Source organism: Serinus canaria, chromosome 9 (assembly GCF_022539315.1).
Source record: "Serinus canaria isolate serCan28SL12 chromosome 9, serCan2020, whole genome shotgun sequence".
Classification (NCBI taxonomy): domain Eukaryota; kingdom Metazoa; phylum Chordata; class Aves; order Passeriformes; family Fringillidae; genus Serinus; species Serinus canaria.
This window is the reverse complement of record NC_066323.1, coordinates 16,422,686-16,434,263: the sequence shown is the minus strand read 5'-3', so window position 1 is coordinate 16,434,263 and position 11,578 is coordinate 16,422,686. Positions and strand designations below refer to the sequence as shown.

Sequence of the window (11,578 nt, the reverse complement as noted above, 5' to 3'; positions counted from 1 at the left end):
TTGGAACAGTGAGTGCAGCTGGAAGAGTGAAGCATGCTCAAGTTGTCTTCTTGGGTCTTCAAAAAATTAGCAAGTATTTAAATAAACATGTCTAGTTAAAAAAAAAACATTTGAAGCAGAGCAAGGTAAGTGGGAATTTTGCCTTACCACTTGTGGTTTCTTTTAAACCCAACTTATACAATGTGCGAAGTGCTAAGCAACACTACAGAAACACATTTACATCAACACTGAAGATCTGGGGAAATGAAATTCCAACAAATTTATTTTTTTAAATGAGCTGTATTTTCTAAAGTCATTTTTATTTCTCTGTTTTCATACAGTATTGAAAACAAACGCGGCACATTCACATTTTCCCGAAGAATTGTAAGGATGATCTCTACAGGGATAACGTTGAAAAGCCTGAAGCTCAATTAATTCATGTCAAAAACTCTCAAAAGGAGTAAAAGGCTTGATCTGAATGGTCTAGAACATGTACTGTAATTTAATAGAGAAGATGGTCGTCTTAATATTAATGATTTAAAAGAACTTCCCAGTTCATGCGAAGAGTATAGTCCAAGAATAAATCAAATTTTCTGAACGCATTTTATGCTACGTAAGTGTATACTTTGCGATCCTCAGGTGTTCGTGCCAAATATTCTCTCTCAATAAGTCCTTCAATACGTTTTTTAATAACAACTGGACTTGGTAAGAATCGGGCCTTCAGCTGCTGAGTTACCTAAAACAAAATAAACCCAACAATATAAAATCACAGCACAAGCAAGATCTTGACGTACCCTAACAGAACACAACAACCAGAAAAATGTATTAAGACAGAGATGGTGACAACAACAAAGAATAAAAAGCAGCTTGCAGACTTCTGACAGTCCCTCCTCTTGCATGCTCATGTTGGGGTATGATTTAAAGCTCCACAGAGGCATGGTCACAAGGTGAGAATGCTCTCAGTTTCACAGCTCTAAAGGCAGTCCAGGAGTGCAAAATGTGTCATGTCCTTGAGCTGTGTGAGCTTAGCAGTGAAAAGCAGCAGGACAGCTTCTCTGCTAAGAGCTCAAATCACTCAAACCTGGACCCAAGAGTCAGTAACAAGATCAAAGCCAAAAATAATGTAAAGCACACTGGTTTGCTTTTCAAGAAATTTAACATCATAACAGAACTAAAAGTAGGAAGGAAAATTACATACACCCATGAGTACATCCTAAAGTGAAGGGTAAGGATTTAGGTATGTCCTCAGATAGACATGGAGAAAAAACCAATGTGTTTAAATACAGCATCTCTCAAAAGCCTTTCAGAATCATGTTAGTAAGAGCCGTGTAACTTCAATGAGATAACAGCAAAAGCAAAACTCTGTACCAGCATACCTCTGCTACTAGCACATTGTGCTGCATCTTCTTTCTAGATTTCATTATCCGAACTATAGCAGCTTCTATCTCATGTTTTCTGTCATCATCTACTTTCTGCCTTGTTTCTTTCCTTTCTGGATCAGATTCTCCTTGTTTGGCAGCAACTTAAAGAAAATAGAGAATGTAAATTATGTTAGCAAAATTAAAATGTGTTTCACTGTGTGTTAGCTTCACTACTTATTTCATCTAGACATCAAGTTATATTTTCCAGAGTTTTGACATTTTCAAAGTTGATTATTTTTTTTTAATGAAAAGCAGCCACAAGAACATACTAACACTTCCTGGCATATTTTGATAGCAACTGACAAGATAACAAACTGTTATTTAATTACGACTATGTTAAAATTTGAACAGTACTTAAATCTGCTTTACAGGCACAAGCACCAACACTTCTATAAGCTAATGAAGTGGTGATCATACACTCAGCTTCCTTATTTGTTAAACCCAAATCACTGCCCAAAACCATTATAAGCTACCTGGTACTTGAAAATGGCTGTTGTATCATGGGCTAAAAACATCACTCATTTCACTGCAGTACAGCAACTTATGAGGCAATTTTCCTACTTCTGAATCAATCAGTAGCATATTTTTCATTTTATTATTTAATTTGAATTCTATTTTTCTTTCAGTATTTCCTGTAAGAGATAATTACAAATTTTGTAAAGTAAAAGGCTTAACTGACTTCCACACTTTTCTTGGCATTTGAATTTTAATTTTGATGCAACTAATCACCAAGAAAATAATTCTCTCCTTTTACCTCTATGGACATTAATCCTGCAAAAGATAATTTGAAGTTTTAAGGCAGATTTGGGACTGCAAGAGAGTAGAATATAAGGCTGACTTACCCGTCTGAATCTTGACTCTGTGTAGTTTAGATGTGAACTGATCATTCACTGTAAATATATGACCATTTTCTATTTCTTTTGACTTGGGCTCTTTTGTGAGAACACGTTGTGTTGGTTTGCCACATGCAAGGGACTGTAGGGCTCTAACCAGTTCTCTTTCAGGGATATCAGTTTCTTGCTGAATTTCCTAAAGAAGAATACTTAGTTAGCTTACGGCTGTGGTAGATGTATTGTGTGTTGCACACAACATCAGGGATTGCTAAAAAGTAATACTGTGACAGTTGTGGCACTTGAAAGGTAGAACTCATTCAGCAGCAAGGTCTCAGTGGGTACTGTGCAAAATGATCCACCTGGGTCAGCAGTCAGCAAATTCTGTCACATGAACAGCCACCATGAGCTGGAAGGAGAAGAATGAATAACCAGCTGCTCCATTTCCCTGCCATTTCTGAGAGGGCTGAAAGGATTTGTTAACTGTTTCCAGGGTTTGTTGAACAGGGTGAACCAAACCTTCTGACTAACTCAGTGATGCTGTTCATGACCAAGAGCTGCACAAACACTTTTGTGTTCAGCCACGCTGTTAAAAGACCTTTATAAATGGAGCAAACAATGTCTGGTTTCACTGTAGCATACAAATTCTCCACATCATCATACCTCTCTCCCTTCTGAATAGCTTCAACAATTTATTTACAGCCCAGATGCCTTTGGCTAGGACTTCTCCAGGTGAAATACAAAAAGAGCCCATTACAGTGCAGCAAATATATGAACTTTGAAGAAGACTGTTTGTAAAACATGTACATAACCCGGTGTACCTCTGTCACGTGAAGCCACACAAAACTATTTTGACATAAGGTCAAGTTAACTAGAATGAGGTAAAAAGAATAAAAACCAAGTCAAAAAAAAAAAAAAAAAAAAAAAAATCAGGATTTTTGATGTCTTCTGCTTATAGAGGATTTGGAAATACTAAAACGTTCCTAAGAATATTCTTAGCATAATGTATTCAGAAATATCTATACCATTTAAAATTGTGAATATCCACATATTTCAACTATTTCTTAGTATCAAATTGTTTCTTCCCTAGCCGCTCACAGAAAGTTACTATTTCTTCCTTTGCTGCTTTATTTCAAACACAGTCGTCACCTTCACACATTTTTTTCAGATTCAGTACACAGTAGTATTTAAAAAAAAAAAAATCCCAAGAAGGTATAATCCTTTACATGGTCACAACAAAAAAAACTTACTGTACTGATCAGCATAAGATTTACCAAACCAAGCGAAGGTGAAAGACTTTAGAGCTTAGATAAATGAAAAGCCTTGAAGGTTACAAACCAAACACAGCTTATTAATGATGTAATGCCAGTGACATGCAGGCTCCCAAACTTTGATTTTTCATCAACAATTAAAATTAATCCTTTTAAAACAACATGGGTTCTACAAGGCCATATATATATAAAAAATACTCTGCTTTTAACAAAAGTGAAACAAAGAGCAAAAGGGAATTTGAGGGGGTTTCATGCTATCCATCCTTATATAAAGCACTATTTGCTGTTGTACTTCACTCTGCAGCTGAGCCATGAACACACTTGAACCGTTTCACTTTTAGAATTTATAACCCCGCATTAAAGAAAGGACCACAAAGAATTGCACTGCAATATGCTGCCTCAGAAGGAGCCAGAAATTTCAAGCTGAATAAAAAAAAAATGCAGCTATGAATGTAAATGGGAATAACAGATGTTCCTGTGCTCTCTATGCCTCAGCCTGTGTATAACATTTTCCTGAACATATTTTTATGTAGATATTTGATGTAGCAGTGAGAAATGTATACTACTTCCTCATGTCCAAAAAAAATAGATTTGTGCACAGGAGTAGTACTGATTACACAATCTCAGTGGTAAAATATTACCAAGTGAGAGCTCTGAGGGCTACAAAAGGATCATTCCAGGTATGGAACTCTGTCAAGAACACAGATTATTAGAAGGAAAATGTGCAGAAAAAAACAAAGGAAAAGAACTGTCATCTTGTTGAAATAATAAAAAGTATTTTTACTTTTATTTACAGACTGCAACTTGTGTACTTTCCAAAGTAGACAGCAAAAGAGGGAACAGGTAATCCAATTTGCAGTTCTAGTTTACAGTTCTAATTTCACATTTTTGTGGAATTATTCCACAATTCTGCTATGGTCACATTTGTATTTCTTGTTTGTTAAACATAAAGAGCCACACTTATTTCTGATGCCATTACAAAAAGTGAGCATTTCACCTTTGAAAATACTGAGCTGTAATGTAAATCAACTGAAAAATATGTTGAGTATAAGACTTGATTAGAAAATGAATTTGTAGAAAAAATTAGCATTCTTTGAAGGCTTGCATGAAGATTCTTCCTCTTCCACTTCAGTAGCATTAACATACACCTATATGGCCAACAGCTATTTTGCATATATAAATAAAATGTTGCTGTGCAGGAATACAATAAATGTATACATTTATTGTGAAGAAATTTTTCTATGCAACAATCTTTTAAGTTTCCATAGTATTTTATGGATAATTTTTGCATTATCAGTATCCCATTTTTTTCTCTCAATCACATGGCTATTAGGATTATTATGAGGATCTTATCAAGTTTGCAATTAATAATCACACTGAATGCAAAATAAAACAGCAAAGTCTGTTCAGCTGTGAAGGCAACTTCAGATGAATCTGTTGAGCTGTGAATGTGCAGAAACACTTTGTGTATCAGACAGCTTTAGGATACACCAGCACACACAAGTCAGCTCACGTGCTGTGCTGCACTGAAAGCACTCATCTGACACAACAGAGAAGGAATGGTTGCCCAGCACTCAGCAGTTCATCAGGGTATCCAGTAATCAATGAACAAAGATAAAATGCATTCTCCTCTGAAGTTTTCATAAGCTTTCCTGGCTGGGGTTAAAGACAACTCCCACACACTTCACCAAAGAAACCAAACAACACAAATATGCCTCCTTAATGTTTTAGTTCAAGTTGGACCCCAAGCAAGAGCTTAAGAACTCCCAAACCAGAAATAAACAAAACATACAACCTGAAAGCAGATGGACATATTTCTCTATCATCTGGTCTTGGTAAAATAAAGTATAATTTAGAGCATGTATTAAAAACTGTATTTTTCACTGCTCTCTCAAGTGTTATTTATTCATATATGGGTAAGGCTCTACTATCATTAAGCTTGCAATTTGGTGGAAAAAGGCAGCTACCAGCCCAAAATCAGCTTCAAGAAAAAAGAGCTGTTAAGTTCCCCTCCTTGTTTTCACTCCCTCAAATATTCTGCAAAGTCCTCAAAGCTGTAATGCTCCTGTGATGGATCTCATAACACAGAGGACTTTGTGTTCTAAAATAATGTCTAAATTATCAGTAGTTTATTAAGAGTCCCTTATCAAATCCTGCCTTCCTTAATCACGACTGAGACCATTTCAAAGGAACTTTCTTTATTAACAGGCTAGAAATATGCCAAATAAGCTGAAAACACAATCCAAACAAAAAGGCAGATGATTACTATGCATAGCACAGTCAAAAGCAGATGAGAAAACCTGGAAATCAACTGTTTCAAACTGCACCATAGTGCTTTTCAAGGCTGCCAATGCTCTCTCAAACAGAAGATAATGTCCTAAACAAAACTAACAATTTATCTTAACAATATAGTGCTAACACAACAAAGCACATGATCCTCCTCCTCTCCTTAAGCTGTCTTCATCATTATCATCTCTTAGCTGACATTTCAACCTTTCTCAGCAACACCCCTCTGGTCTCCTTGTTAAGAATCTATCCAGACCCTTTTTCACTGTCCTTTCTGGCTGATCAGCTCAGAGAAGGGCTGGAAGTTCTTTGATTCATCCTCCAAGCATGGTCCAGCCTGCCAATTTTACTTAGGTATTCAAGAAGCCAGGATACAAACTCTTCCCCACCCTCTGGCCTCTTAATCCAGCTTCTCAAAGACAAAATGAGGAAATGGAGCCACCTGCTGCATTTCAACTTCAGCTTTTCTACAGCTCAGCGGCCTAGAATAACCACACTCACAATTCTCAAACATTTCTGAAACCTTCAGCTCCCAAATAATTTCCTCCCCCAGAACTGCTTCCCAGGTGCATTGCTAATGATCTGCTTGGCCTGATCCATACTCATACTCTCATAAAATGAGAGGCACCTGTTCTTCAAATGCCTAACTCAAGAGGACAAGAAAGTGCCCAAACCAGTTTTATTTAGAATCAGGTAAGAAACCCACACACTTACCTCAAAAGTGTATTTTTCTCTGTTGTTAAATAGCATTAATATTGTCATCTGGAAAGTGGAGACTTGCAATATGTGCTTCCGTGTATTTGAGCCAGTTACTTGGGCACCTCCTACACCGACTTCTGAGCCATCTTCCTATTTTAAAATTCCAAAACTACTGTTAGATTATTCTTCGCTGAAAAATGTTTTATCCTAATAAGATCAAAGCTTCACAGTGACACATTTCTCTAGGAGATCAGCCTACAGAAGTGACAGAAAAGCAAACACCTTGGGGCATGGCCAGGATGCTCCTCCAGCAGCTGCCTTACAATGCCAGGGATGCTGAGCTCCATACAGAATCCAGGCCAGGCCATCTACAGCCACCAATCAAACACTGACCATTGCTAAGCATGGAGACTTCACCAACTCTGAGGCTCCCGTTCCATTAGTTATCTACCCTTCAAGTTCTCATAAGCTTATCTTTAAAGTTATCAACATATTTATCCTACACTAACACAATTTCAACATCCTCACAAGTGCATGTTATTAATACTTTGTTGTAAGAATTTTGCTTTCATTTTGCATTGCCTCCTACATCCCCAAACATCATACCATTACTAGTTCCAGCTTAGCATTTTAGTATTGGTCTAATCACTACAAAATGCCTTTCCTGTACACATACAAATTAAGCATTGTACTTTTATAAACTCTGCTCAAGTCTTGGTTTTGAAAAAATGTTGTCTACATTGCACTCTGCATATGAAAAGCAGGCTAAACTTGGCTTAGCAAAAATAAGTAACAAGTCTCTTTTCACTTTTCACTGACAGTCAAAAAAATCCAAACCACTCAAACCATTGAGGTCCCTTCAAGATCACATTTATTCCTTTTCTTCAAGTAAAAGATGATGCAGAGTGATGCATTCAAATTAAATTCAGAGGGGAAAACATGCCAAAGCAAAACTACTGTACAGAAAGAATTAGACTATAAGGCTGATGGAAAGCATCTTTTTCTTATTCTTACATTCTCAATGGGTTTGCTTTTATTTTACAAAATTCTGAAGTTACAAAAAAAAAAAGGCGTTTGCAAACTTTTACCAAAAGATACAATATTTATATAATCTTGATTCTCTACCTTTTTAACAGGCCCATAGAAAGTGGCATTGAGATCTGCAGAACCCATGTGATGCTGGAGTGTCAGCTGTCGCCCACTGTGTTTGGCTAAATAAAATCTGTAATAGAATTGAAATGAAAATAATATATAGCTCACATTTTGTATTGAAGAGGAAATACATTTTAAAAGTTACAAAGCCTTTTGGAGCTATTGAGAACATTCTTAAAACATTTTTGCTTTTTCAAAACATTAACTTTTGTCAGAATTTTATTTAAAATCTCCCAAAACCTCAAGCATCATAATGCAAGTATTGCATTCTCTAATTTTCACATGAGCTGAAAAAGAAGAGTTTGCCAGCACATCTTTAACAGTAAAGCTGTTAAAAAAAAAATCTGTGCAAGTAAAAAAAAAAAAAATGTATAGCTAAGTTTAGAAAGTTTCATCTTAAACCTCTACCTAAAAATCTGCAGTAATACATACCTTCTAAATATTTCAAAAGCATGTCTGGGAGCTGGAGGGATGTTGCACTTTGGTGTGGCTGACTGGGTAGGCCAGTAACCTGTTGTGAGGACACGCACTGTGAGATCAACACCTCCTAGTGAGACCTAAGGGTAATTGGAAGAAAACATACACTGTTTTAAAACAAGACCATGTTTCACCACTTTGTCTGTATCAGTGTAAAATATTTAGAATTTTGTCTAGCTACAAAAGAAACAGACATATCTGTAAACGTTCCTTTTACAAAAACCAGACAAATACATTGATTCATCACTATTAGAGTAGATGGTACAGCAAAAATCCTCTACATTATTCCCCTCTAGCATTTAAGAGCATACAGAATTGAACAAAAGGAATTCTTAATCAAGAACTAAGTGTCTGTGATCATAAACAGAACTTGTGATACGTACAACAAATCTTTGTAAATGGGGTTTTTGATGACATGCAATAAAGCCAGGTTGCATGTAATGTGTCAGTTTCAAAATAACTCTTTCTAAATGCACTCTCTGGAAGTAGAGAGGAAATACTGCCTATCTAATGTTAAGCTCCCTATGGTTCATCTCTGGGCTGCAATGCCAACAGTTACTCACTTTTGCACAGCCTACCTACCGTCTTTCCCTAAGGACAGCCATGACTCTCAATATTCAGCACTGGTGAGGAACCATTCCCCAGCTCAAGTGCTGATCTATAAAGATGTGTTGGTAGATGATAAAGGTCTGGCTACCAGTGATGCATAATCCTCATTAGGTATCTCAACTAAGTTGAGTATTATTAAGCTTAAAATTGACTTTCAGCTTTAGGAGTTAGAACCAATACCTTCAAAGAACACACATTATGGACAAAAAACCCAAAGCAAACAATATTCAACTTCTATAAATCCACTACCCAGAAGTAGAACACATTATGTTTTAAAAGATCAAAACCTGCCACCTGAACCCAAACTTTCACTATTCAATAGCAGAGTAGCATTTCCATGCACTACAGAAGAGTTTTTGTCTTGTGTGTACTGAATGCCTGTATGCACCAACCAGCTTGTGCTCAGGAAAATTCTCATAAACCTAAGCAAGCTTCAACAGTTTTCTTCCTTCAAACAAAGTGTGGGAAAAGGCCATCAGTGCAGACAGAAAGATAGAGAAAATATATTTATCTGGAACTGAAACACTTGAGCTGAGATGGCAACAATTTCCCAAAAATTTTTGGTCTTTGCCAGACCAGAACACAGCACTAATTCAGAATGTCCCCCATCCTACACTATGAGCACTAAGCAGTTGGTAAGACAAAAAAGTTTTGGCAGCACTTTATTTACAAGATGTCTTTTCAGCATGAAAATGTTATGAATTAGTGGAAAGTACCCTGAAGTGACCCAGTCTTTACAGAACTCCAAGAAATGTTTCAGGATCACAGTTACAGAAATTTCTCAATCTATAAGCCTGGACTTCCCCTGGTGCTGAGCTTTCCACTTTCTGAGAGCAAATCAATCATCTACACAGACCTTGGCACTGCCCACATCTCAGGATAGGGGATGCAGAAGGAAACTTTGCAGGTAGGATTACTGTGAGAAAAGCAGATGCCTGACACCTCTAGGAGGCACTGTACACATTCAAGGCACTGAAACTGTTTAAAAAGGAGCAGAACAAACTATGTCATATAAAACACAGTATAACCAGCAATTTAACAGTAACAAAATCCCCCAAATCTTCCTGTATTTCCTAAATAGTACTTCTGGAAATTTCATTAAAAGGCCACAATTAGGCTGGCCACAAGGAAACCATCACATGAACTGCTGGTGTCTTGCCAAGAGAAAGATGAAGTTTCAAATAAAGCCTAATGGAACATCTGTTAACATTTTCAATTCATCTTCTTAGCTGTATATAGCTAAAAAGAAGATAGAGATATCATTTATTAACTCACTTATTTTAAGATTGTCACGTAAAGTACATGAATCTTTAAGAACCCCCTCTTTCCCTACATGTCCAAGCCTGCCATGCTACCAAGAAAAGGGAATACTCCAACAAATTTTTATTGAAATTTATATTTCAAGCATTCCAGAAGCAAAACATGACTAGCCTCTAAAGTAGAGAAACCAAACAAACCAGTAGTAAAGCTGCCTGTCCAAAAACACCTTTATCCACTTCCTCTCCATCCTTTTCTCATTCCCCTTAGAGAACATGCTGTTCTCCTACTCATGATGAGTCACAGAATGCTGATGAGGAGGACTTCAGCAACTGCTTCAAGACAACAAAGATTTCATATCACCTTGCACAACCAGGGACACTGGACAGAGTATATCCATGAAAATATTCCTGGCTTCAGACTTCTGAAACTGTCTCAAACAGGTTTGATGTACTGACCCTACTTACCTGCACACAGGGAACTACTTGGCTGTTTATTATACACTATTACACGCTACTGTAATTTTTCTGTACTGAGCATCAGTACAGAAAAAAAATGTTTTAGAGCAAGTAAACTGATAGCTCAAAAAAGAATGATGTCTCCCTAAAATATTAGAGGGGCCTACTTTTACAAGACAGAGTAATTTTTCTAATTAAACAACTAAATAAATATTTGACAATTTGCAAGAAAACTTCAAAAACTAAACTTTGAAATTTGCAATAAAATAGCAGTTTTAGCAAAGACATTAACTGTGTGAGGAAAGCTCAACATGAGATGGTGTGCTTTGCAAATACCTGCAGCACACAGTATTTTTCTTGCTCTTAGCAAAAAAATACACATCACAACTGACGATTAACCTTGAAGAATGGGAGGCTTTGCTGGGAAATACTCATGGGAGCTGGCAGCTGGGCCCTGGCGGGCAGCACAGCTGGGCTGGGCCGGGGGTGGGCACAGCTGGGCAGGCACAGCTGGGCCGGGGGGTGGGCACGGCACGCCCCCTGGCGGTGCCGCCCGGCAGAGCCGCTGAGCCCAGTCCTTTGGACACACGGAGTTTGTGGAATGGAACTGGCACCACTCGAGCTGTGGATGGAAGTCCCAACTGACTCTGGCATTTCAGGAAATGCTGATACAGTTTATAAGATAAGACACACAGTAAAAAAAGGAACAAGCTGTACAAGCTGACCAAGTCCTTATCACACATGCATTTACCAACAAATGAAGAACCACAAGCATGGGCACATGTGAGGGTGTGTACTGAAGCAAAAGATCAAGCACAAAGCACACAGACCCCAGCACTTACCCCTGTTGCCTGAAGATGTTGCCTGAACTCATCCATCGTTGTGTTTGAGATGCTCATGTCCCTGAACATTCCTTCCAGTTTCGACGTGAATTGACATCCACATTCAGTCTAAAACCACACAAAATAATTTGTTGTACCAGCACTATGATAACAAAGCTTCTGATAGGCAAACTGCAAGACTAAATTTAGTTATAAATCCCCAAAACTACATTTCTGTACTTTTGGTTACTGGAATTTCCATTTGCATTACATTCAGCTCCCAGAAAAGATTCCTATCTTATATAAAGATCTAACCCT

General features: G+C 37.4%; 1 protein-coding gene across 1 annotated transcript in view; it reads right to left on the bottom strand.

Moving 5' to 3' along the window:
• Positions 1-234: 234 nt before the first annotated feature.
• Positions 235-11,578, bottom strand: part of CUL3 (cullin 3) — a 52,318-nt gene continuing 40,974 nt past the window's right edge. The window contains exons 10-16 of the mRNA XM_030227007.2: positions 11,282-11,389; positions 8,071-8,195; positions 7,612-7,708; positions 6,502-6,636; positions 2,243-2,429; positions 1,356-1,501; positions 235-715 (exon numbers count right to left, since the gene is read on the bottom strand). Of these exons, the coding sequence (XP_030082867.1) occupies positions 584-715; positions 1,356-1,501; positions 2,243-2,429; positions 6,502-6,636; positions 7,612-7,708; positions 8,071-8,195; positions 11,282-11,389 (930 nt within the window). The 3' untranslated portion in view covers positions 235-583. The remainder of the gene's footprint in view (positions 716-1,355; positions 1,502-2,242; positions 2,430-6,501; positions 6,637-7,611; positions 7,709-8,070; positions 8,196-11,281; positions 11,390-11,578) is intronic.